At 46.4% G+C, this 27,469-nt stretch overlaps 1 protein-coding gene across 3 annotated transcripts; it reads left to right on the forward strand.

The window, feature by feature from the left end:
* Nucleotides 1-13,991: 13,991 nt before the first annotated feature.
* On the forward strand, nt 13,992-24,911 carry CZH5orf63 (chromosome Z C5orf63 homolog). 3 transcript variants are annotated; one of them, XM_075726646.1, is made up of 5 exons: nt 14,418-14,501; nt 16,271-16,377; nt 19,366-19,486; nt 23,618-23,674; nt 24,450-24,911. In XM_075726646.1, the coding sequence occupies exons 3-5, from the start codon at nt 19,367-19,369 to the stop codon at nt 24,627-24,629; spliced, it is 357 nt and encodes a 118-aa protein (XP_075582761.1). In that variant the 5' UTR covers nt 14,418-14,501; nt 16,271-16,377; nt 19,366; the 3' UTR covers nt 24,630-24,911. The 3 variants fall into 3 exon arrangements, with proteins under 3 accessions (XP_075582764.1, XP_075582761.1, XP_075582762.1); XM_075726649.1 differs by lacking the exons at nt 14,418-14,501; nt 16,271-16,377 and adding an exon at nt 13,992-14,020; XM_075726647.1 differs by lacking the exon at nt 16,271-16,377.
* Nucleotides 24,912-27,469: the final 2,558 nt, after the last annotated feature.

Consider the following 27,469-nt stretch of genomic DNA (forward strand, 5'->3'; position numbering starts at 1 on the left):
TTTTCAAATGATGAGTGTTGCAGTATGATACAAGGAGAAGCTCTGTTTGGCTTAAGAGGTAAATCCGTGAAAAACACAGGAAGACATTTCTAGGAAAAATATATGAATGTACAGGGGTAAAACAAAATCTCAGCTATTCACTTATAATGCCAAACACTGCTACTTGTTCACACGCCATTTATGTGCAGTCAAAGGCATAGTATGTGATGGGAAAATTTTGGTTAGAAAAATGACTGCAGAGACCTTCACGTAATTTACTGTGGACACATGGGCCAAAGTTACATACATTATTTCACTGTCCTGTTATTCTTCAACTATATGATCTTGGAGATGAAGGGAGGAGGACATTTACAACCACCGTTTATCAAAGCAGCCTTAACATTTATTTGAAGATAAAGCTAGTACTTATCCTGGCTCCTATAAATACTTCCATCTTTCTACAAATACTCTCCATTGAGCTAAAATGTATGTAAAGGAAATGTTACTATTAGAAAAGCTGTTAAATACAACCATAATCAACTCTTTCTTAGCACTCAAAACAAACATAGCACAATTATTCTCTGTGTTGCATGCAAAGGAATGGTCTGACCCAAAGCTTTTTAAAGAGAAGGGAAAGAATAACATCGATTTCCAATGGGCTGTGACTTAGCCTGTAACCAAGTGCTCTATTGGTTCTCAATAAACTAATGTGCAGATATCATAACAGTCATCACAGTGATGTTCCAATAGAAATGATTAGATATAAAAATAAAGTCTAAGTACTGTCTAAACCACTGTTACGCAATATGTCATTTATGTGTCAACGCATCTCATGTTCCAATGATCACTGGGCTAACAGAAAGTGAAAGTTCATAGGCAGGCAGTCCTCTAGCTTTCACTTATGTAGGTCATTTAGGCAAATGAAAATGCTCTTCAACTGACATTCATCATTTAAAAAGGCACATTGTGTTTTTTTAATATATTCCTCAAGGTGCTTTGCATTGGGCTAAGATCTCTTAGAGCTGTTCCTTGCAGTTACACCTTAATGCAACAATTTGGTCTAATCTTAGAGCCAAATTTACTTCTCTAAAATATTTTCCTGATGTTCCTTCACTCCTTGTATAAGTTACTGGATCTGTGACTCTGTGATTGTTTTTTTCAGTTTGTTACATTTTTCATATGTAAATTATGTGAATATTCAGAATTTCACATTCCACCCATACAAAATTATTCCCTCCCCTGGGCAGCCTGTTCCAATGCTTGATAACTCTTTCAGCGAAGACATTTTTCCTAATATACAACCTAAACCTCCCCTGGTGCAACTTGAGGCCGTTTCCTCTTATCTAGTCACTTGTTATTTGGGAAAAGAGACCCACACCCACCTCGCTATGACCTCCTTTCAGGGAGTTGTAGAGAGCAATGTCTCCCCTGAGCCTCCTTTTCTCCAGACTAAACAACTCCAGTTCCCTCAGCCACTCCTCATAGGATGAACTCTAGACCCTTCACCAGCTTCACTGCCCTTCTCTGGACACACTCCAGCACCTCAATGTCTTTCTTGTAGTGAGGGGTCCAAAACTGAACACATTATTGAGGTGCAGTCTCCCCAGTGCCAAGTACAGGGGGATGCTCACTTTACTAGTCCTGCTGGCCACACTATTCCTGATACAAGCCAGGATGCTGTTGGCCTTCTTGGCCCCTGGGCACACTGCTGGCTCATGTTCAGACGGCTGTCAACCAACATCTCCAGGTCCTTTTTCGCCAGGCATCTTCCCAGCCACTGTTCCCCAAGCCTAGAGCATTGCATGGGGTTGTTGTGACCCAAGTGCAGGACCCAGCACTTGGCCTTGTTGAACCTCATACAGTTGGCCTCGGCCCATCGGTCCAGCCTGTCCAGATCCCTCTGCAGGGCCTTCCTACCCTCGAGTAGATCGACACTCCCACCCAGTTTGGTGTCATCTGCAAACTTACTGAGGGCACACTCAATCCCCTCATCCAGATTGTTGATGAAGATATTAAACAAGACTGGCCCCAGAACAGAGTCCTGGGGAACACCGCTCATGACCAGTCGCCAATTGGGTTTAACTCCATTCACCACAACTCTTTGGGCCCAGCCATCCAGTCAGTTTTTCACCCATCAAAGTATATGCCCATCCAAGCCATGAGCAGCCAGTTTCTCCTGGAGACTGCTGTGAGAAATGGTGTCAAAGGCTTTACTAAACTCCAGGTAAATAACATCCACAGCCTTTCCCTCATCCACTAAGCTGGTCACCTTGTCATAGAAGGAGATCAGGTTAGTCAAGGAGGATCTGCCTTTCATAAACCCATGCTGACTGGGCCTGATCCCCTGGTTGACCTGTACATGATGTGTGATGGCATTCAGGATGATCTGCTCCATAACCTTCCCCAGCACTGAGATCAGACTGACAGGCCTGTCGTTCCCCAAATCCTCCTTCTGGCCCTTCCTGTAGACGAGCGTCACATATGATAACCTCCAGTCAGCTGGGACCTCCCTGGTTAGCCAGGACTACTGGTTGAAATTAATTTAAATGATTGAATGTGGCTTGGTGAGCATTTCCACCAGCTCCCTCAGTACCCTTGGGTGGATCCCATCTGGCCCAATAGACTTGTGTGTGTCTAAGTGGTATAGCAGATCGCTAACCATTTCCTCTTGGATTATGGTGGCTTCATTCAGCTCCCTGTCTCTGTCTTCCAGCTCAGCGGGCTAGGTACCAGGAGAACAAATGGTCTTACTGTTAAAGACTGAGGCAAAGAAACAATTATTGAGTACCACAGCCTTTTTCTCATCTTTTGTCACTATGTTTCCAACCACAATAAATAAAGTATTCAGCACTCCTTTAGCTGCTAATGTACTTGTAGAAACATTTATTACTGTCTTTTGCCGCAGTAGTCAAATTCAGTTCTAGTTGGGCTTTGGCCCTTCTAAGTTTATCCCTGCATAACCTTAAAACATGTGAGCACCACAGCTGGGGCTAATTCCCTGACTGCTTTACCTACCATGATCAGTTAAGAATGCTGCAGAACTTGAAGGCATCCAGAGGAGGGCAACAAAGCTGGTGGAAGGGCTGGAAGGCATGTCCTGGGAGGAGCAGCTAAGGACTTTGGGCTTGTCTGGTTTGGAGAGAAAAGGAGGCCAAGGGGTGACCTCATTACTCTCTACAGCTTCCTGAGGAGGGGAAGTGGAGAGGGAGCGGCGGATCTCCTCCCCCCGGGATCCAGCAACAGGATGCGGGGGAATGGTTCAAAGCTGCACCAGGGGAGTTTCAGACTTGATATTGTGAACCATTCTTTACCAAGAGGCTGGTCAAACACTGCAACAGGCTCCCTAGAAAGATGGTCAATGCCCCAAGCCTGCCAGTCTTTAAGAGGCTTTTGGACAATGCCCTTCATAATAGGCTTGAACCCTTGGTCAGCCCTGGAGCGGTCAGGTAGTCGGTCTACATGATCGTTGTAGGTCCCTTCCAACTGGAACTATTCTATTCTATTCTATTCTATTCTATTCTATTCTATTCTATTCTACTCCTTTTCTACTCCTATTCTACTCCTATTCTATGCTAAATCAATGTTTGTGAAAGCTGCTGAACTGAATGAAACCAGAAAGTGGTCTTCTGACGCTGCAGCTTCTGGAGGCTGTTGCACCTTTGGAAACCTTTGCTGTGTTTCCCACTGGCAATGCTTTCTCTTCCGGGACCTCAGTGAGCACCCCTTCACAGGCTTGTGACAGTTGTGCCCTGGGTTGTGGCCACTCAGGTCTTGAAGGCTGACCTCCAGGCTCAGGGATCCCACAATCCATCTGGGCAACCCACTCCAGTGCTCCCCGATCCTCACAAGGATTTTGCTTTTGATTCCCTATCTCCAGCCTGAACCTCTCTAGTTTCAGGAGATGCCACCGTCTCTCACCGTCCCACCAGGCAGTGCTGGCAAGAGCCTGTCCCTATCCCCTTGGTGCCGTCCCCATAGGTACCGGGCTGTGCTGTGAGGAGCCCCGAGGCCTTCTCTGCCCCATGCTGAACCAGCCCCAGCTCCACAGACCCTCCTTGCCTCCCCTGAGCCCGTCTGCTTTGCCGGCCTCCCTCCTGTCTCTGGGACCCCAAATGGGACATAGTGCCCAGATGAGGCCTGATGGGTGCTCAGCAGAGGGGATCACCCTTGTGCCCTCTGGCTAGGGGAGAAAGATAGGAGAAATCCCGCCAGAGCGAGCCAAGTGCTGCCTGTGACCCACCATGGGAGGAAGCAGGGGAGACCGGAGGGCTGGCCAGCAGTGCTGGGCCGTGGGGAGAGCCTGCGGGACTTTGTGCTGCAGCCTGCCAGGGAGGCACGAGGCGTTACCGAGCGAACCCTCTTGCCATATGTGCCTGGAGACCTCTGCCACAGCCAGAGCGACCTGACGGGGCCCTGGGAGGACACAGCCGAGGCCTTGGGGACCGGTGTGAAACACCGCTGCGGAGCACAAGACAAGAGATGGGGGGATGGAGCCGGCAGTGGCGCCAAGGTAACAACCCCATGGTACCTGCTCTTGAGTAATGACCTTTAGAATCCTTTTATTCTCTCCATTAATACATTCAGGATCCAGGAAGAAAGGCGGGAGAAACGAAATATTTTAAAAGGGTACTAGCAAATAAGAGGACGATATTCTTCAGGAGATAGAGTTGCTTTCCTGGGTTCAGTGAGGCCTCACACCATTCGCAAAGTAAGCCTTACGGCTTTCAGCAAGGACACCACCCAAGTGTAGGCAGCTGACTACATCTTAACGCATTCTACTTTATAGTTACTCATCAAACAGACTGTCCGTTAAGACTGGTGATGGCTGAATAATAATACAAATAATAATAGAAAAAAATAAAACATTCACAAGAGTGAGTGATCAATTAAAACAATATATATAAGACAGAAGGAATAAAAACTAATGGGCAAGAAATGTGTAGTGTCTTGCTCAAGCAATAGCTATGGAAAAAATAAAGGGGTTTCTGTCAACATTTTTAGGCTTATTCATATTTGTGATATAATTATTAATTGCCTGTCATGTTTCTCAACTCCTTGCTTATTTTACATTAGTTATATATTGTTTCCTTTACCGGAAGTTTGCTACTTTTATGTCCTCTCGCTGAGAGTTAGAGGAAACTTGGTTAAGTGGACATGGGAGAAGACGGGAGAGAGAGATGAGTTTTGTGGTCTTGTTAAAACCTTAAGTTCAAAGAATAGCCCTGAACGGCAGGGTTCAAGAGGCTGTAGCGAAGGGGGCTGCATCTGGGCGGCGGCCGGTCCCTAGTGCTGTTCCTCAGGGCTCAATCCGAGGACCAGTTCTCTTCACTGTTTTTATTAGTAATGCAGAAGCAGGGGTTGAATGCACTGCTAGCAAGTTTGCCGGTGACGCCAAAGCGGGAGGTGCTGTGGACTCTCTTGAGCAACAGGAGCCCTTACGGAGGGATCTGCATAGATTGGAGCACGTGGCCCCGGGAAGACGCAGCCAAGGCCTCGGGGAGTGGCGCGAAACGCCGGTGCCCAGCACGAGACAAGAGGTGGGGGACTGGAGTGGGCACCGGCGCAGCGGTAACGCCAGGCGCGTATGCCGGGGCCACAGCGCTTGCTGCCGGGGCAAGCGCCGTGGGAGGGGATGGCCCGTCGTGATGTGCCAAGCAAGGGCTTCTGATGTCACCGAGGGATGCACTATGACTTCCCCCGGCGGTGAACTGTGTCCAGGCAACCCTCGCTGCTTACACTGGGGTGCTGAGCCTCACCCAGGCAGTTCGCGCCTGCACTCCAGCTGAGCGAGGTCGCGCAGTTTGGAGCGCTGAGCGAGGCCTTTGGTGCTGGTGTCGTGCTCGGGGGCTTGCTTGTTGCAGCTCCCAGTGCCCGACCCCAGAGCCGTTGCAGGATTTTCCCCGGCCCTGCCAGCCTCCGGCAGCCGGGGCACGCCGGAGGCGCGCTCGCAGCAGCAGAGGTGAGCTGTGCGGGGACACCTCAGCCTGGGCAGCTGGGAGGGTTGCCTTCCTGGAGGGACGTGGGCATTTCTTCCAGCCCTCCCCAGGCCAGCCAGTGACCGTGGCCTCTCCTCCTTTTCCAGCGTGACGCCCGCTGCCGCAGCGCCGGCGAGAGGGAGCGGCTCGACACCCCCAGCTCCCCCCAGCCCACCCCAGCCCGCGCACGGCATGGCCACCGAGCTGGACAACCGCTGTCCCATCTGCCTGGACAGCTGGGAGGAGGCCAGCTACGTGATGCCGTGCCTCCACCAGTTCTGCTACCCGTGCATCCTGCGGTGGGCTGAGAGCAAGCCCGAGTGCCCCCTCTGCAAGAGGAGGATCCTCTCCATAGTGCACTCGGTCCGGGCAGACGACGACTTTGAGGAGCACGTCCTCACACCACCTACGGCGTCACCAGTCGGCGGCCGGCAGGCAGGTGGAGCTCCTGGCCGTCCAGCTGCCCACAGCCCCGCGGCAAGGGAGCGACAGCCTGCAGGGCTGGCGCCCGGGGCTCCTCCGGGCGGCCTCCGCCCCAGCACCTGGGCGTCCCTTTTCCGGGACCACCCAGCTCTCCTGCAGAGCCTTCTGCCCTGGGTGCGTCAGGAGCTGGGAGAGATCTTTGGCAGCCGCTCGTCGCGGGCAGCCGTCGTGGAGGACCTCCTCGTGCCCCTCCTGGTCCTCTTTGGCCTGGACGAAGACCTCCTGGTCCAGCTGCTGGGGGCCACCCTCCAAAACCGCGCGGCGACATTCGTGCACCAGCTTATCGATGTCGCCGTGCAACGGTGCAGCGGGGAGGCCCGCCGCCTGCTGGGCCTGGGGGACGGCCATGCTGCCGGCGGGCGGGAGGGCAGCCCTGCCGCTGCCCCCGGCCCCGCCGCCGCCCGAGGGGGGTCTCCCACACCGGGCTCAGCCCCCTCCGGCAGCCTGGAAGGAGCCGACGCGGACGCCCTGCCCAGCACCTCAGCGGCTGCCCTTCGTGGGGGTCCCGGCAGCCCCCCCTCTGCCCGCGTTCCTCTCCCCAGGGAGCAGGAAGAGCCCCAGCAGGAGCCCCAGGAAGCCGCGGCACCTCCGTCTGCTCCCAGCCGCGGCAGGGAGTGCTCCCCTCAGGGGCCACAGCGACCCCCAAAGAGGAGGGCTGGCAGCCCCAAGGCCTCGTCTCCAGCCAAGAAGAGGCCACCGCGACGGCAGCGCTAGAAGGATGCCCCGGGCGCTGCCAAAACCGGGGCTGGGCCAGCAGCTGGGGCCTGCACCAGCCCTCAAGGGCTCCCAGCCCTCTAATTGTCACGCACGAAAAGAAAATAAAAGCCTGAAACCTGGAGGAAACGTCTCGGTGTTCCTAACAGTGCACGAACTGGTTGCTGTGCCCACCAGTGCTGCTTTCTCCCCCTTTTCCGGTGCTATGACCACCCTTTCCTCTCGCTGTCCTTATCACAGCACCATGGGGTTCTCCCTCCAGCCTTGCACAGCCTCCTTGCCCTGCTTTGGTTGTCACGGGGCTGGACCTCTGCGCTCGGAGTGCATCTCTCCCCAGAGCACCGTGCCGTGGGGCTTGGCCCTCTGCTCTTGCTGGGCCTTTTTCCCTTGAGCAAGGTGCCATGGCGCCTGGCCCTGTGGTTCTTGCAGGGGCCCTTTCCCCGGATTCCAGCGCCATGGGGCCTGGCCCTATGGACCAGAAGGGTTTCTTTGCGCTGATCTCAGCGCCACTGAGTCGCGTTGTCTGCTCTTGCTGGGCCCTCCTTCCCTCATTCAAGTGCTATGGGGACACGAGCCAAGACAGATGGGCATGCTGCTGCCCTCGAGCACAGGCTTTCTTCCCACTCCTCCAGATCCAGCCTCGGTGCTGGCGTTTCTTCTCCTCCGCTTGGGAGGGACCCCTCTTGGGCACATGGGCGCCGTCGGTTCCCCAGCACCCTCACCACTACCCACACCACCCCTCGCCGTCGCATGCTCTCTGCAGGACTTGCCGCAGCACGGCTCCTCTCTGCCGCGACCGAACCCTGCAGAAATGGCAGCGCGTCTCCTCCCTGCTCCCCAGGGCCCCTCGCCCTCCTCTCACGCACCGCTCCGTGACCCCTTCTGCAGCCAAGCGGCCGCGCAAGACGAGGGGAGGGGCGGAAGGCGGCTGCTGGCTTTGGCACCAAGAGCTGCTGCGGGGCCCCAGAGGAAGACCCAGGTCCCAAGGGCACGGAAGGCCACAGCTCAGCTAGAGCTGAAACTGGCCAGTGGCGTGTCGGACAAGAAAGGACTTTTCAAGTATGTTAATAGCAAGAGGAGGAAAACGTTGGGCTGATACCTGAGGAAGGTGAATTTGAACTATTCTGGTTTATTCTATTTGTTTTACAACCTGTTGATTGAAGAGAGGAATGCACAATTCATCTTTTAGCAGTGCTATGCTGCATTTTAAGTACAGTATCTATTACATTTCCAAATAAAAGTAACCATGCAATGTAATGAAAAGGGTATTGTGATATATACCCGATACAAAAATGTGAAGCTATACCTTCAGTCAAAACACCAGGGAAATACCAAAGAAATCTGGAATAGAACCGAACTGAATTGAAGGCCATTGGGCACAGCAATCCATTACAATATGAGTTCTTTTTAGTCCAGAATTGTGAAAGCATGTCCACACTTTATTTAGGAGATACGCAAAAAAAGATAGTAAGACTTGTACACTACAGCAGGATGCCTATGCAGCAATTTTAACCAGTGAGTAGTAACTGCCCTTGATATTCCAAGATATCCTATGTGCCAGAATGAAAAATAGGGTGGAGTTGCACTACTTTCAGATCTCAGAACATGTTTTTAAATAGCAAACTTTACAGCAATCTATCTTATTCCTAAGCACAGCGGTAGTGACACACATTCTAAGCTAATAATTCTTTCTGCATCTGTAATATTTTCACCTTAAACTGCTATGAATATTAAAGAAGATTCATCACATAACCAAAGGTAATTTTGTGCTGAACTATCCACAAAGGTGTACCAGAAACCTCCCAAAACAAAACTGGTCAATTACAAAGCACTCTAAATAGTAAATTCTCTTTGCAGAATTTGTAGCATAAGGAACCCTCTTTTCTTTCTTCTTTTACATGTTTATCCCAGATGATAAACAACCTGGTTTAAGGGTGAAACCAGCCCACACCAGATACACATAAACACAGAACAAATAAATACAAGTCACAACATAAGACCAAAGGCTCTTGAAAAATATTTTTGTTTTGCAAACATCACACAATCAAATGAATGCCATTCTGAACAGTTACCTTGGCAGGGCCAATTAGTGGTTTGGTTAGTTGTAGAATGGAGTTCGGCAACATGACAATCACATTGAAATCAGGAAACAAACACAGCCAGAGCACCGCTTGGCTTCAGCAGCAATCCTGTTTGAATAAACCGACCAGTTTGGGAACTGTGTGCCTATCTCCTCTAGGTTTCTTTGGAAATCCTAGATACAGGTCCCGAAGTAGGCTAGATTTGGTTTTGGAGTGAGAGGGATAAAAATAATCTGGGACATGAGATGTCAAGAACTTGCTTATCTCTTTACTTACCGCTGCTTTTCAACCAACCTCTGCTGAAATTGCCCTCTCCCTAAATGTCTTCCTTCTCAGAAATTAAAAGCCAGGTGGGAGCCAGCTCAGCGATGCTGTCATGTGAGGCTTGACAGGTCTAGCATATGCCAACGCCAAAGTCTGATACTGGATTTTCTGATTCTGACACAAAAATGAGCAGCCAGTGTCAGCTGCCAGCATTACATCTCTGTTCAACAGAAGGGATTAAGATAGTGGTTGAAAATGAGTCACTAGGACCCGGAGCTGACTAATCTTCATGTTAGTTTAGTCTGCTAGTTAATTAGATATGCCGTGTCAGCAGGGTAAAACTGCTCTCCTGGAGGGCCTTCCCACTACATGCTGTTGTACTTCTCAAAGCACAGATGAGGAGGGGAAGCTGACTTGAGTCTGGACCCCAGAAGATTTGTCTCCCACTCTCAGCCTAGGAACAACTACAAAAGCACAACCAAAATCCTGCTGGAAATACAGCAGCTAAAAGAACATGAGCCTACAGTTTTCATACCCCATCAGTGAACACTTGCGATTTTTTATTTAAAACACTTTTCTGGAGAAAAGAAGAGGAACACACCTGACAACGGAGACACTGCGCAGTAGTCAAACAGAGCATCAAGAGCAAAGAAAGGCACATGACACATTTTTTTACACAGGGGCCCTCCCTTGCGGCCAAGTGTCTGTCACAATGGAAGGCACAAAAAGCTCACAGTTTCAGACAAGAATGTGGCAATTTATGTCAGCAGGGAAAGAATTCTCCCTGGGACTGTCAGCTTGAAAACTTTTTAAAATTAATCTCTTTTCTCCTTTTGTTGAATCCCATTGTGTTAATTTGCACTTATTTCCCATTTAATTAGGATTTATTCATATACTCCAAAATATTGTCTGATCCCAGCTTCGTATCACCCACTAATTTGCTTACCATACCTACCATGTAACGCTTCAAGCTGTTAATGAAAATAGTATTGTGTTTAGAACAGATGTCTGTAATCTCCCACTCTTTTTCCCAATGTTATGCTCAGTCATGACTGTACTTGCTACCTGCATTGAATTTTAAATGGTAAAAATTAAAAAAGCAACATATCACATTTTTAAGAAAAATCTGTTGAGGAGAACTTCCTAAGCCAGGTAATAGACACCCCTACCTGAGGGGATGCAATACTGGACTTGATAGTCACCAAAGCAAGGTAGCTCACCGGTGACTCCAAGACTGGAGGCAGCCTGGGCTGCAGTGATCACACATTGGTGGAGTTCACACTCCTGTGGGACATGGGAAAAGTGAGAAGTATAGTCAGGACCCTGAATTTTAGGAAAGTTAACTTCCAGCTCTTCAAGGAGTTAGTCAGAAGGACCCCCTGGGAAATGGTCCTCAGGGACAGGGGAACAGAACAGAGCTGGCAGATCTTTAAGGTCACCTTCCATAGAGCGCAAGAGCTCTCAGTCCCCAAGTGTAAGAAATCAGGCAAGGAAGGGAAGAGACCAGCATGGCTGAGTCAAGACATGCTGGTCAAACTAAAGAGTAGGAGGGAACTGCACAGGCAGTGGAAGCAGGGACAGGTGTCCTGGGGGGAATACAGGGAAATGGCCCGGTTCTGTAGGGATGGGATCAGGAAGGCCAAGGTGCGGCTGGAGCTGAATTTGGCAAGGGATATAAAGAATAACAGGAAGGGCTTCTACAGGTATGTCAACCAGAAAAGGAAGGTTAAAGAAAGCATACCCCCCCGATGAACAAGAATGCTGACCTAGTACCAACAGATGAGGAGAAGGCTGAGGTACTCAACAACGTTTTTGCCTTGGTCTTCGCCGGCAGCCTCTCTCCTCACCCCTCCCGAGTTGATGGACCAAAAGATGGCGAGCAGGGGGGTAAAGCCCTCCCACTGTAAGTGAAGATCAGGCTCAAGACCACCTAAAGAACCTGAATGTACATAAGTTTATGGGACCTGATGAGATGCATCCCAGAGTCCTGAGGGAATTGGCTGATGTAGTTGCCAAGCCACTCTCCATAATATTTGAAAAGTCATGGCAGTCAGGTGAAGGCCCTGGTGACTGGAAGAAGGGGAATGTTGTGCCCATTTTTAAAAAGGGAAGAAAGGAAGACCCTACGAACTACCGACCTGTCAGCCTCACCTCTGTGCCTGGGAAGATCATGGCACAGATCCTCTTAGAAGCTATGCTAAAGCACATGGAGGACAGGGACGTGATTTGAGACAGCCAGCACGGACTCACCAAGGGCAAGTCCTGCCTGACCAACCTAGTGGCTTTCTATGAAGGAGTGAATGCATAGGTGGACAAAGCAAAAGCAACAGATGTCATCTATCTGGACCTCTGTAAAGCCTTCGACATAGTCCCCCACAACATTCTTCTCTCTAAATTGGAGAGATAGGGATTTGATGGGTGGACTGTTCGGTGGATAAGGAATTGGTTGGATGGTTGTATCCAGAGGGTAGTGGTCAATGGCTCGATGTCCACATGGAGACCGGTGACAAGTGGTGTCCCTCAGGGGTCCGTACTGGGACTGGTGCTGTTTAGTATCTTCATCAATTACACAGACTGGGATTGAGTGCACCCTCTGCAAGTTTGGAGACGATTCCAAGCTAAGTGGTGCAGTTGACATGCCGGAAGGACGAGATGTCATCCAAAGGGACCTGGACAAGCTGGAGAGGTGGGCCTGTGTGAACCTCATGAGGTTCAACAAGGCCAAGTGCAAGGTCCTGCACCTGAGTTGCGGCAACCCCCAATATTGATACAGGCTGGGGGATGAAGGGATTGAGAGCAGCCCTGCAGAGAATGACTTGGGGGTACTGGTGGATGAAAAGCTAGACATGAGCTGGCAATGTGCACTTGCAGCCCAGAAAGCCAACCGTATCCTGGGCTGCATCAAAAGGAGCGTGGCCAGCAGGCAGTGATTCTGCCCCTCTACACTGCTCTGGTGAGACCTCACCTGGAGTACTGCGTCCAGCTCTGGGGCCCTCAGCACAAGAAGGACATGGACCTGTTGGAGCGGGTCCAGAGGAGGGCCACAAAAATGGTCCGAGGGCTGGAGCACCTCTCCTATGAGGCCAGGCTGAGAAAGTTGGGGTTGTTCAGCCTGGAGAAGAGAAGGCTGCGGGGAGACCTTAGTGCGGCCTTTCAGTGCTTACAGGGGGCCTACAGGAAAGATGGGGACAATCTTTTTGGCAAGGCCTGTTGTGACAGGACAAGAAGTAATGGTTTTAAACTAAAGAAGAATAGATTTAGGCTGGATATAAGGAAGAAATTTTTTACCATGAGGGTGGTGAGGCACTGGAACAGGTTGCCCAGAGAGGTAGTAGAGGTCCTATCCCTAGAAACATTCAAGGTCAGGTTGGCTGGGGTTCTGAGCAACCTGCTCTAGTTAAAGCTGTCCCTGCTCACTGCAGGGGGGTTGGGCTAGATGACCTCTAAAGGTCCCTTCCAACCCAAAGCATTCTATGATTCTATGACTCCACATTGCTGCTGCTAGTCACAAGGAAAGTGGGAAGTCTAAGACTGAAGTACATACTGTCAAAAAGACAATCTATGTCCATTGCTTTCTTTTATTACATTAAACTTAATGCAATTTCAAAGGAAAGAAATTGAAGACCACTGACTCCATTTGAAGCCAATGGAAGCTGCATGAGCAAACGAACAGCAGGACTGGCCCTTTGCTTAGGGGAAGTTTCTGACTTTCTACCTATGTTGCCTAGAATTTCTCAGTGTATTTTCCCCACACCTTTCTCTTATGATCCCTATGTGCTTTCCTTATTGTGACTCTTTGTGCGTTAATGACACACTCTAATAAAAAGGGGGGGGGGGGGGGGGTGGTGGTGGTGTACATTGTATCACAAAGGTATTCCTTTGTGGGTGGCCAAAATCCAGGTCCTGCACATCCATCTGGGATGGAGGCAAAGATGTTGAGGCAGCTGGGTGCTTTTTGACACACAACAGAGGGCACGGAGTGAAAAAAGCAGCGGAGCTTAGTGCGGCACGTGGTCGAGGCTGCACGCCAGAAACCCTCTCCAGCAGGAAAAAAAAAAAAAAAAAAAAGAGGGACGCCCAGTTCTGGCGGAGCTCCCAGCTCCTGGAAAGCCGGGCAGCGCCGGCTGCGGGGGCTCCTCCGGCCCGGGGGGCACATCCGCAGGAGCCAGGACAACCACTTGCCGGCGGCGAGAGCTCCGGGGAGTTGCCTCTGCAGCGAGGAGGCACACCCGGGGAGACAGAGGCCTCGGGGGGAGACGAGAGCGCTGGCCCCGCCGCAGCCCCCGGGGCGAAGCCGCGCGCGGCGGAGGGAAGGGGGCGGGGGCGGGGGCGAGCGTGCGGGCGGCCGACCAGCAGGGGGCGCCGCAGCGGCGGCGGGCGCTGCCTCCCGGCGGGCCGGGCCCTCCCAGGCCGCGCCTCCCTCCCGGGCGGGCCCCGCCCGCCGCCCCTCGCTGCTCGCCGGGAGCCCGCGCCGCGGCCCCGCGGGGGCGGAGCGGGAGGGAGGCGGTCGGCGGCCGCGGCCAGGTGGGTGCCCGCAGCCGCGGCCCTTGCCGCAAGCGCAGCCCGGCCCGCACGGGTTAACGCCGGCTGGTGCCGAGCGCCGGGCCGGGCCGCGGCCATAGCGGCCTCCCCGGCGCTGGCGGTGTAAGCGCGGCGGGCGCGGGCCTTGCGGCGGGCCGAGGACGCAAGTGCCCCGCCGGCAGCGGGCCGAGGAGGCCGCCCTGGAGGACCGAAGGCGGGCGGCGGGAGGCGGCGTGGCGGGGCGCCGGGCGAGGCCCCGCCGGCTGAGGCCCGGGCAGGCGGCCCTGGCGCGGCCCTGGCGCGGCCCCGGCGAGGCCCCGGCGAGGCCCCGGCGAGGCCCCGGCGAGGCCCCGGCGAGGCCCCGGCGAGGCCCTGGCGCTCTAGGTTTTTTTAATGGGCTTTGACCTTTCCCGTCTTCTCTGTAGAGGGCGTTACTGGTTTGGAAAATACCGTCAAGAAAAATCGGGCCTTCTCATGGCAGGAGGTAATGGGAAGACCGCTGGCTACGCTCTTTGCCCGATTTGGCTTGCCGCCAGCGGGGAATGGATCGTTTAGCTGGAAAGTTTTCAAATTGAGATGTTTAAAACAGGCATTTAGACTTGACTCTAATTTCACTTTATGATAGTGGTCCACTGTATGTGCAAGTTCTTTAGTCTTCAGAAATGGTCTCGTGGCCATTACAGCAACAACCTACTGGATATTTTTTAGATTGTCTGAAATTTACAAAAAAGTATGGGCCTCAGACCAGAGTCTAAGATGGATATCTCTGGAGGGATCACTAAATAAAATTTGTTGCATGTTAAGATGAAATTATACTTTTAATCTTCCCTGGGATGGAATGCAATGAGTTTGTGGCATTTACCCCAGATTACTGTAGTTTGGAGGAGAAAATTTATAGAAATATGCATTGACTGACACATAACATCACCTCACAGAAATAAGGGGTATTACTGATGATGTTTTTGAATTTAAGTTGATGTGAAAACCTGATTCTTCCCTAAAGACCTGTAGATTTACATGCGGTTGCAAAAAGAGGTTCAAGATTTTCCTGTATTTTGCATGCCTCCTTTGAAATGCTGGTGGGGTAAATTCCTTGTGTGGATCTCAACAACTACAGGATTTGGTGTCCCTGCTCATGCATGCTCATCAGTCTCTTGCTGTGGCACCGTATTTTCTTGTTCAGCATTTCCCTGCTAAGTAATCAAACTGAAAACAGCAGACTGCCAGCAAGTTTGCTTCCCTTGATGACCATAGCTGGTTTTGAATGAGGGGCAGCAGAAGGCGGCTGGTTTAAACCACCACTGACTTGGGCCGTCCGCATGTATTCTTACATTTGCATCTGCTTGCTTTCCCCCTTCTCTTTCAGTTGATACTTTGTCATACTAGAATGAGGATTAAGTGGAAGGTAGGAGTCAGTTTTATAGACACTTGAAAAGTTTCTTTAAGACAAATAGCTAGAAAATGTCTAGGATGTATTCAGTGTAATGTTTTCCATGTTCCTGATGTGTTACTGTTACCTTGCAGAAAGAGGTGTGATTTGTCCAGGCAATCCCCATCTTCTGTGAAACCCAAGTTAGGGTTCCAGAATGAAATACCACATGACTGTAAAGTGTATACAGACAAATGCCTGCAAGTTCATAATAATTTCATCCTCGTGTACATGTATACACAGCCATGGAAAACAGGACATAATCCTGTTCAAATATGTTGGTGACTTGAGGCTGAGATTATTTAACGGTGTATAGCATCATTAAAAGGTACATAGTTGGAGAAAAAATCAGCCATGGTTGTCTTTTCTTGATTGATGCTAAGATAAGGTTTCCATAGATAATTATCTCATCTAAATAATGGCTAGTTTTAGTGTCACATTTTATTTTTCCAGCAGATGAGGATTTATTAGGTGATGGAAATTCTATTAACAGGAAATTAGTCCAATTTGGCTTTGCAAAATACAGCATGGGCCAAGTCCAGACTTACAAGCATCATTTGTTAAATCATTCTGTAGCATTGCAGTAGGGGGGGGTAAATTCTGAAGTTTGCAAGCATCCTTCTTTACATTTACGTATTAATTTTGTTCCTCAAACAAATCTTTATAATCACTTGGGGGTAGACTAAAGATAGCTCCAGAATAATCATGCTGAAAGATTTTGTGTGTGCTTTTAGCATTTTAATTTCTTCATAACAAAAGACAGACGTGACTAGGACGTGAATGCCGTGGGGTATCTGTGTGACACTTTCCTTTCTTTTTGTCAGTGATGAAACCAGCATGGAAGTGACCTCTGAGGTTGTAGCTGTCCATTCCAGAAATGTTGCTCAGCTTAGCACAAGCCAGTGTTGGGAACCTGCTTGTTCACACGAGGGTAGCGTGCGTGCACTAAACACCCGTGTAGCTCTGGGATGGTGTTCAGACAAATCGAACTGCTGCAGTAGATTTTCCTGATGAGTGATTGGATATTTGCTTTCATCAGCTCCTGATCAATAGCAACTATACTTAACCCTTCACAATATTGGAACCCTTCAGTGTTTGTGCAAAACGACTGCTATTTGGTTTTATCCACAACCTTTTTACTTAATCCAATAAAATAAAGTTCTGCTGATTTAAAACCAAATTTCTATGGGGGCAGAGCCTTAGTTGCAATCCTGCGAAGCTGAAGTTGCACCGTGCTTTAGCCCAGGCTAAATGCAGCAGGTCTGACTGCTCTCCTTCCTAATGATGCTGTCTGGCAACTGTGGGCTTCAGAAGCATAGGGAAGTCAAGGTCTGTCATCTGTACTGTGGGAACATGATGCCATCTGACAGTATCTGACCCTCCCTCAGGGCTAGATGTCTCAGACTGCTTTATGCTGATGGAAGAGCAGAGCATGACTGGGGCCTGGATGGAGACTGGCATCATTTTATAAATCGGGAATAGTCCTTCAAGTCTTTTTGTAACTGGCATTGCAGTATAGCCTTAATATCATTCTACATAGGTGAATAAATTGACAGGCAGGACTCTTATTTTCCTTAGGTTATTTATAAAAAATTCAGCCAGTCTTATGCTAACTCTGGAAACAGCAGACTCTTGTTTCAGTAGTAGTACTGGTGGATGAAGATTTGCTCCTGAAATCCAAAGATAGTGTTGCTTGTAATTATTTAAAATTGGTAAGGAAGTAAGACACCGTGCTAGCTTATTTCATTTTGTGAGATCTTGAAGCTTAGGTACTGATACTGTTTTACTCATTCCCCTTCAGCTGATGTTTTGGCAGGAGTTGTCCACTGGACTCAAGTTTACCAGAGGGTGGAGGGATCAAAAAAGGGGGTATACGGGAGTGAACTGGCGCCATTTTATACACATGTGTGTATATATGGGGGACTAAGATACATGGAAATCTAGGCTTTATTCATTGTGCTGTTCATAGAACAATTTGGGGGCATTTTCCTTGTTTTGAAGGCACAAAATTTGGCTTGCTAGGCTGGCAACAAAAGCATTCATTTAAAAACTTGCCAGAATGCAGACTATTTGTTTTGGCAGTTTTATCTTGCATGTGAGCAGGCCAACATGCTGCATTCTTTTATGCCAAAAACACATCCATTCTGGGCACCTATTTACTGTGGACGTATGACTGAGGCTATTTACTGTCATCCAGATTTGCATTTTTCCAAAAGGTGCCAAGCTTATTTTTGTATTTATTGTGTAAAATACCAGACAATTAGATTTCCACCTGGCTAAGTAAAACAAATGCAGTAGCTGCCAAGGACTATGACTGATGGCAGTGTGTGCTGTGCCAGTCACCTGCAGCTTTGCAGTGACAGCAAGTGTACCGCTCTGCCCGTGCAGCTTACTCTTACGGGTAGCAAGCCTGACATGTCCAGGTGAAGAACCCTTTCTGTCCCAAACTAAACAGTAAACCCAAAGCCCATTCATTGCAGAATACTCTATTTTAGATAACTTTATTTTTATGTTGTCAAAGAAAAAAAAATCTGATTCTTTCCTAGCATCTGAAATTTGATAATTCAGGCTGTGATTTTCAAAGAGTAATACCTTTTGTTTGTATTTGCTCTGTTGAAACTTCTTCTGGAAACATGGCAAGTTACCCTTACCAGAGTCCTCTGGGGAAAAAAAAAAAAAATAAGATGTCTTTGACAGTGCAGTAAGGCTTGGTGGAGCAATGTCATGTCATCCATTTGATTTTTCTTGTGGTTGTTGCTTAGAAACATAGCAGTTAAGTAGCCTTACATTTGAGTCCACTGCAATGTTTTGTTCTTCCTTAGCGGTTATGCTGGCTAAACTGTCTGTCTTAAAACAAAACTATGTAATATTACTACTGAGAGATTCAGTGAATGCACTAGGCTCTTTGTTACTGAACATGCTAAAACATGCTTATCAGTTGCAATGCAGTCCTGCTCACACTTAAGTTGTTTGAACTTGTGCCATTACATTGTGTGTTTGTGGTTAGCTGTAGTTAGTAGAACTACAGGTAAGTTGTGCCTGAACAGGAACTGAACAGAAGCAGTTTGGTTTTATGTAAAAGGGACTTGATTTTCCCAGTGTAAATTCTGATGTCAAGTGTCGCGTCTGCCAGTAGTCTCCATGCAGACTCCCTTTGCTTCTGGTTTTTGCCTTTCAGTCCTAAAATGCCTTGAAAAGGTCCCGTTAAGACATGAGTTTGGAGGAAGCACCATTGTTATTAGTATTTTTATGAATAGGTGACTTCAGGACTCCACTATGGCACCCTTCGACAACACTAAATTTACTGAAACTCTTCCAAAGAAATCACAAACCCATCAACATCTTTCGTAAATTAATTTGCTGTTGCAGGAAGGACTCAGGGCAATGTGCATGAGTTTGATATTGCCAAGTTAAATTGTCTTGGCTGCAGCTTTTTGTTCACTGCAGAAAGCATTATATTAATATTCTGATTAGGTACAGATTAGTTTTTTGATGGAATAATTTTGAGTAAGTAGAATATGTCAAGCACTGCAGCAAGATTACTGAGGTTCAAAGCACAGCACTTTGCATTTTGTTAATGTCACGTAATTCTTACTGGCATCTATGCAGTTGAAACAGCATAATGCATTTATGTCAGCATTTGTGTTAGGGAATTTAAAAGAGGCATTTCAGCAAGAAAACATTGGGTTTTTTTAAACGGAACTACACTTTTTGAGCTATGCAGTATTTCTGGCCTGCTGCATAGTAAACCATTTTTCTGATTAATGTGTTGATACTGTGAACATAAAAATCCTGGGAAAATGGTTTGATTATGTGTGTTTTAGAACTGCGATTCAAGTATCACATTTATCTTAACATTAAATTTCATGAGCTATAACTTGCCACAAAACAATTAAATGTTTTATTTTTGCCTTAACAGGATGATGGTGCTTTGTTTTCTGAGCAGAACATTGCAACTAGCAAGACATTCATCCAGTCCACTGGGGAGACTACTCTCTTCTGCCAGCGCAAATAAGCCAGTGTTGACTTTATTCACCAAGGTAAAAGTTGTTTACAGAATAAACCTATGCAAGACTGCTTATTTATCAGCTTTGATACACACGAATGCTACATGAAATGGCTTGGCCATGCTTTTTGTCCCCTTCAAATTTGTGTAGTATTGGGCATTTTACTTAGGGGGTGTCTTTTACACTAGGCTTTACAGCACAGTCCTACTCTGATGGTAGCAAGCAAGTCATTACCCCCAACAAATGAAGATTTCAAGCAGTTGTGTCTCAGTGACACTACAGTCCATTTACTAGTTGAAAATTGTTCTCTAACTGCCAGTGTTTCATCCTGGGAATGGAGAACAAAGATGAGTTGTTATACATAATCTGCCCAAGACAAGCATCAGCAGCCAAAGTAGGCTCTTCAAGGCACTCATGTTTAATTTCAGCACTACCTGTGAGACTGAAAATATATCCAAGTAGCATTGGTAGCACAGGAGGAAAAATATAGATTGTGCTTTACCCTCTTTTTGCTTTGTTGCTGTGTGACGCTAACAGGAATCATAGAATCATAGAATCGTTTAGGTTAGAAAAGACCTTTAAGATCATCCAGTCCAACCATTAACCTACACTACCAAGTCCACAGTAAACCAATCAAGGGTAGACTAGACTAAACCATGTCCTAGAGTGCCACGTCTACCCGTTTTTTGAACGCTTCCAGTGATGGTGACTCCACCACCTCTCTGGGCAGCCTGTTCCAATGCTTGACTACCCTTTCTGTGAAGAAATTTTCCTAATATCCAATCTAAACCTCCCCTGGTGCAGCTTGAGGCCATTTCCTCTCGTCCTATCGCTGACTACTGGGGAGAAGAGACCAACACCCACCTCACTACAGTCTCCTTCTGGGTAGTTGTAGAGAGCAATAAGGTCTCCCCTCAGCCTCCTCTTCTCCAGGCTAAACAATCCCTGTTCCCTCAGCCGCTCCTCATAAGACCTGTGCTCCAGACCCTTCACCAGCTTCGTTGCCCTTCTCTGAACACGCTCCAGCACCTCAATGTCTTTCTTGTTCTGAGGGGACCAAAACTGGACACAGTATTCCAGGTGCGGCCTCACCAGTGCCGAGTACAGGGGGACAATCACCTCCCTGCTCGTGTTGGCCACACTATTCCTGATACCAGCCAGGATGCTGTTGGCCTTCTTGGCCACCTGGGCACACTGCTGGCTCATGTTCAGCTGGCTGTCAACCAACACCCCCAGGTCCTTTTCAGCCAGGCAGCTTTCCAGCCACTCTTCCCCAAGCCTGTAGCGTTGCATGGGGTTGTTGCGACCGAAGTGCAGGACCCGGTTTATAAAATGCCACATGTCTGTGGCATGAGCAGATAGGATTCTTAAGCAGATTTCGAAAACAAATGTGATGAGCAGGAATGGTCTTTTGTAAGCTGTGACCTTCCATGAATTGTCATCAAAAGCCTGTGTTATCTGCAGAAGTCTTCTGCACTTTTAGATAGGATGGCACATGGCAGGCTATGCTGCATTTATATGGTTGATGTAGCCTTCAAGAGGAGAATAACTAGAAATGCAAAGCACTGAGAATGTTGACATTGGTATGGTGGTATTTGTTGGAGATGGATGTGTTTAAAATAATTTCCTTCTCCTGCACAATGTTTGTTCATTCCATCCCTAGCCGTAAAGGAGTGTTTAAACTGTGTGGCATATGAATAGGTTAAAAAATAGAAGGTCACTATCTGTTTATTAGTCAGAGCAATGCATACTATAAGAGGAACTATTCTTTAAAGTTACAGCTCTTTCTCCCCCTGCCTGATTCAGCATCATCTCATTCATAATGCAGATGTCATAAGGTAGGGAATAGTGAGCTTACCTTTGGGTTAATAATTGGAAAAAAGCTTTTTGTATGATTTTTGTGTCTTAGAATTTTTAACTAGTAACACACTGTATGCAATCAAATTTTTTACTAGCAGAGTTCAAGTAGTTCTCTAAAGTGGCCTTTTGTTGAATGTGTTTTTAACTTAAAATGTTTTTCATGTCTGATACCACTGGCAATTGCAAAGCAAAATGCAGACCACTTTAAAATAAATCTAATCTGCACTCTTAGTTTATGCTAATTAACTCCTTTTCCCCTCCTTCCTATTTTTAAGAATAAGGAGAATAGAGGAGGAGAAGGCAGGAGGGAGCTATGACTTACTTTTGCAGCCATTTCAGACTGATAGAAGCTAGCACTGCTGAATGGTTTTCTCCTTGCAGGCTCCTTTTATGCCAATACAAGCATCTGTGCAACAACTGCTCCAGGTTTAAAAAAGAAATTTTTTTTTTTTTTTGCAAGTTTACTATTAACTCAGGTCAGTTCTCCTGTCTAGCTCAATTGTGCAGCTGTTTGAGTGCTTATGCCAGCACAAAAGAAGCAGTGACAGGAAGATGGGTCTGCTTCCTTCAGCATCAGTGTCAGCTTAAAATGACCACAAAACTGCAGTCTAAGTACGCAGCATAAATGGCAATTACCTGTAGAAATAAAACTGTCCCTTCCATCATGTGTATTGTCTAACAGATCAGCATATGTCACTTTGGGAAGGGATTTTTACTACCTCAGCAGTAGGAGTCCCTTTTGCCACTGTAATATACATCTGAGAGAGAAGGTTATCCAAGACAGCTTTATCCAGGCAGGCCTACTGCAAATTAACATAAAGCAAGTGATGGCAGAGACCTACTGTTGCACTGTTCTACTGAAAAATATGTACTAATATAAATGGACTGTTTAAACAGATTTCATTGTTAGTTGAAATAGTTCATCATCTGATTTTAAACCAGTTCCAATCTTATTAGTACCACGTAGTGCTTAAGCTTGCCATCATAGCAGGAGTAAAAGCATATTCGTTGAGTCTAAGAGTCAGCTTAGTCTGTCAAATGCTTTTATGTGACTATTGTGTTAGAAAGCTCACCACAGGCCTAGGGAACAGAGTATGTCCTGTAAGGAGCCTGGCATGTTACAAAACTGATGTGCAGGATTCTGGGACGTTTGTTTCACCCACCAATGTCAGGTATATCAGTCCCTCCAAAAGCAAGAAGAACTAGCAAGAACACAGTGCTGTCGATCTTTTAGCACCTTGCATCGGTTTTTAGAGCATAAGGGCTCGTCTGTGTGGGAAAGACAATTTAGATCACACGTGAATTAGAAGTAGAATATTTAATCTAAATTAATTCACACACAGGAAATAAGAAGTAGCTGTTTCAGATTAACTCCATGTTTAAACAAGTCTGAGAAAGACTTTAAGTGGGAGGGAGAGGAGCAGATTGTGTCCAGCTCTGAGAGGTAGTTCACGGCAGAGGGACAGAGCCATCATCTTCACCCCCATATACTTTGCTATGTAAATTATATGCCAAATTCTGCAATTACAAACACTGAAGCAACATGCCTCCATGTGAGTCACTTTTTTAGGTACGTGCTGCTCTAGTGATCATGATGCATGATCAACAGAAGTCAGCTGTACAACTGCAGTGTAAGACCAGGGAGTTTTCAAAAATGAGAGGTTTTCTTTGACCCCATCACAGGTCAAAACACTGCAGCTGTTTGCCAGTTCTCCCTGCCGGAGGTTACTATCCTCCCAGCTCTGCAGTTTGGAGGATTGTGTTTAATTGCTTTCAGGCTAAGTCAGCCAGGTTATCTTAAATCACCTTCTTTTGCTGTTTGAGCTGACCCAAGTGACTCAGTCTGAAACAGATTAGAAATTACTCATGTGACTTCTTCATTCCCCTTCTGTTAAGGGAAATTCTTCTATCAAGAGTGGTACCCACAGTTGTTTTCAGCTGGTGATGGCAATGCTTTGAATATTCATTGCTGCTGACCAAAAGAAGGGGTCTGTACATGACCTTCCAAACCATGCCCTTGAATCAGCCTTTGAAATCAGCCTGTTGAAAACTGTTAATTTGCACCATGAGAAAAATAATAGCAAATGAGAAATAATTAAATTCTGTGGCTGAATAGTTTAGTTTCTTTTCATCCATGCTGCACGGATGAAGTAAAGATTTAGAAAGCAGTAAGACAGGGTGGTTTGGGGGAGGGAACCCACGTTTACAGTAGTGATCACTCCTGTCTGCGTATGTTGCTTTACAGTACAAATGATCTGTGTGTTTTACTGTATGCTTTAAGTTGGTCTGAATATTTTCCTTCAGAAACCATGCCCTCTATGTGATGAAGCAAAAGAAGTGCTTGAGCCATATAAGAGAAGGGTAATGTATGGCAATACTGTATACATTTTCTATATAGAAAGAACAGTTAATCAGGATTCTTTCTTTATAAAAGAAAATTGCTTGGATTTATTTGCATCCACTATTCTTTCATGGGTGACCTCTTGAAGACAGTTTCAGCACTGATTTCCATAAAACTCATTATCCAAAAGCATTTTGTGACAATGCTACTCAAATAAATATTGGCAAACTAAACCAATATACCCCTTGTTGCAATAGTTTTTAAAACCGCTGCTTTTGTAAATACTATTGCCATGTCTGATAGAGGAGTTTGCAACTTTTATGGGGCAGGTAATGATACCATTTGGGAAGGATGTTAGTAAGTGGGGCTTCAAATATTTGAACTGTATGTGATTGCAATTTTTGCCATTCTTTAACCAGGTTTTGATCTCTTTCTTGATGGAAGAAACTGTTAGCAGAAGCATTAAGATGTGTTGCACTCTGCTGCCTAACAGGCATCTGTTGTGTTGCCAGCTGCATATCTGTTGTGGCTGGTGCTCACAGGAGAGTGGTTCTGCACAGAGGATCAAGAATATTGTCCTGGACTAGGGAGAGAGACCTTTGTGGACACACAGCCAAGGATTGTGGCTACATACGTTTTGTACCCACAAAATGGGCAATTGTCTACAACATGGAAGAATAAATCTGAAAGCACCAAGAAAACACCCTTGCATTTCTGAAAAAAATATCATCAAAGACAAGCAGGTATTGTTTTTCAGTGTCCAGTAGGTACTAACATATTTCTTTTCTGTCACAGTTTATTTTGCAGGAGGTGGATATTACCCTTCCAGAGAACTCAGCGTGGTATGATAAATACAGATATGATATACCTGTTTTTCATTTAAATGGGAAGTTCCTAATGAAGCATCAAGTAGACATTCAAAAGTTTGAGGACCAGCTTATGAAGCTGGAGTTGGAAAATGATGGAAATCAGTGAAGAAAATGCAGCTGCTCTGGTGTGGATCTGAAAGGACTGTGCAACATAAATTGTGTGAAAAAACAGTATTCGTTATCGGGCCTTATGTTTCTTAGAACCTGTGGTACCAGTGCCCTAAAAAACTTGAGTTGACTTGTATTCTATGTTGTATTAATCATCCAGCCCAGCTGCATCAGTACCAACCTTTAATGTACCATTCATCTGCTGCTATCCTAGGCTGGCTTTTCATTGATAGAATAAATGCTGCTCCGTAACAGCAGATAAAGTGAAACGTGTTTCAAGATTCTTAGTACGTCTAAGCTGTAGGTTTGTAAGAGACTTCCTTGAAGAAGTCTAGGAGTCTATCTAAGTGCTCATTTGAAATGGATAAGAGGGCATTTACTGTAAATGAAGAGGTCCCTTGATTAAAAACATCACACTTGCTGAAGCAGAGTCGTATCTATAGAACAGTCATCACAATTTGATACAGCTGTTACTAATGCATGAACACTAAATAGTTTATTTTTCTTCTAATGAGATGAACATACGTTGCGCTTCAGTCTATTTTATCTACTACAGCAAGCTTTGAGCTCCTTAGTACTTGAGCTACTCCCAGTCACAAGAAAAAATAAAAAGAGTGAACTATAATTGAGCCAAAAGAACCAAATCTGTAATGAAAGCAGCATTTATTAACTCCAAACATGTCTCTCTGAATGCTACTTATTTCAGAGTATAAAATGAAAGTAAGAAACCCTAAGAGTGTCTTTAAAAATGTCCTGGCCTAAGATACGGGATTTGTCCCTTAGACTTCAGTTATGTTCTTAAAAAAAAAAATCCTTGCTAATATATGGTCTTTTCCCCCACTTAGGAATGCTTCTGATATAATTCTGCATCATTACAAATCCAGTGAACAGAGAAAACATGTTTCTCTGATGTTATGGGAACAGTGCTTGGTCCTATGGGCTGGAGTTCTGTGGTAATTGAGTCCAGTAATTGTGCTTTCTTACAGAAAGGAATCACATTTCAGTTCTGTCTGCAACACAACTGCAAATCCATTTATCATGCAGCAAGAATACCCTTTTACTAAGGGTTACTGCAGTTTGGTTAGTGCATCATTGGCCATGTAGGGATGTGAGGTAGACAGACGGAATGCCTAAGTTAAACATATTTTCAGGAGGAAGAGAAAGATGGATTAAGGAAAAGTCAACTGTTTTAAGTTCAATAGTCTGTAATAAGCACTGGAGAAAGTTATTGGTATTTTTGATCTACTTAATAGATCCTTTAACACAGAAACTAATCCCTACCTGTTGCATTTCTGTTCTTTCTACCGTGGTGGTATTCAGTCTTCTCTCATCACTAGGAATTTAAACAGGGACACTTGACAGATGTGTCTTCACAGAGGGGAGCATCCAGACACAATACCCAGTTAGAACAGCAAACTAAAATTCACTAGGATTCATTACGGACTTTAGCTTTTGGAGTGTGGTTCAATAAGAAGCCAGCTGATCTGCTGTGGTGAAAGTGGGCAGTTCCGATATGGCCCCATTCCAAAAGTTCCCAGGAGGGAGAGCTGTGCGCTTTTTATAGCAAAGAGCTTTAGGTAAGTTCAGCCACATCATCTAACTATACCCTGTGATTTACAGGACTTCAGAAACTTCCATTTCATAGCACTTTGCCCTCCTCAAGAGGTCTGCAGAAAGAGAATGGCATCAAACAGGATGGATTTACTACGTTTGCAAGAACTAAAGAGAAGCTTAGAAGTTTAAGCATCTCTAAACCTGTTTAAGGCTTTTCATCAGCAATTCTGTAACTTTGATCCAAAACCGAAATTACAGCCAACTGTTGCTTCTGAAGGAAAACACTCACCTGGCTTTAAGTAACCAGTTTATTCTTTTTGTAGCCTTCCTTTACCTTTAGAGCCTGCTGCTTTGCCCTGATGCGGTCATTTACATTGTAGAGGAAGAGTAAGTTAAGGAGACTGTTAAAATGAAACAAGCTGAAACTTCTCAGGAGTAAGCAACTGAAGTTGAGTAACCCAACAGAGCATTGTGTGATGCTTTCCCCAACAAGAAAAAAAAAAAAAAAAAGGGCAAAACTTGAAATAGCAAGATGTGTCTTGAATTGTATGTTGCAGCATAGCTTTGCCCTATCCACAGTTCTTTTCATCACCATTGACAGAAGAACAGGACCCTAGAGACAAAAACTTCTATACTTTCTGCAGTTCATAATGCTACAGTCAAACTTCTAAGTGCACCATAATTTACTGTTAAATAATAGGTCTGAATTACCTCTGCATCAGCAAGCAAGTGCCATTTGCTTTCCTTCTATAATCTGAGAGGGTGTCAGAGCGCCCAGGTCTTTTCTTACTGAGGTTTTGTAGTAAGAGAACTGACATACAGCACTTTTCAACCATAGTTCAAGTGCTTTTCTAAAATGTAGCATTATTATCTCAAAAGATATGGAGGACAGAGGTCATGTGGACTTGCCCTATTTCCCAATATACATCACCAACAGAGGCTGGAATAGCCATCAGAGAGCTATTTGCCTTTGTTTTATTTTTAATAAGGTCTGTTTCCGGAAGAAGAAAAATGGAAGCTAAAAGCAAACTTCTTAATCATATAGGAGATGGTGAATCCTATGTTCCTTATTCATTCAGACTGGTTTTCTTGTGTAGCCAGTGCCAGATTTCCTTCCCCCCCCTTTATTTTGTAAAGTGAATGATAACAGGATTTTTATAATAGCTTTTGTCTATGGCATAGCCTTTATCAGTGAGATGGAGGTTTTCCATTAGTTCTGGCTGTGGGTGCTGGCTGCATATAATGTACAGAGAAGGGGTGGCTGCATCTCCAACTCTTCTTCTG

The sequence above is a fragment of the Pelecanus crispus genome, chromosome Z (assembly GCF_030463565.1).
Source record: "Pelecanus crispus isolate bPelCri1 chromosome Z, bPelCri1.pri, whole genome shotgun sequence".
Lineage (NCBI taxonomy): Eukaryota > Metazoa > Chordata > Aves > Pelecaniformes > Pelecanidae > Pelecanus > Pelecanus crispus.

Bases quoted from the DNA above. Each gene is read 5' to 3' on its own strand.
- CZH5orf63 (XM_075726649.1), top strand. From the start codon at position 19,367: ATGATGGTGCTTTGTTTTCTGAGCAGAACATTGCAACTAGCAAGACAT. The intron at 19,487-23,617 runs GTAAAAGTTGTT...ATTTTCCTTCAG, and splicing joins TGTTGACTTTATTCACCAAG to AAACCATGCCCTCTATGTGA. The intron at 23,675-24,449 runs GTAATGTATGGC...TTTCTGTCACAG, and splicing joins TTGAGCCATATAAGAGAAGG to TTTATTTTGCAGGAGGTGGA.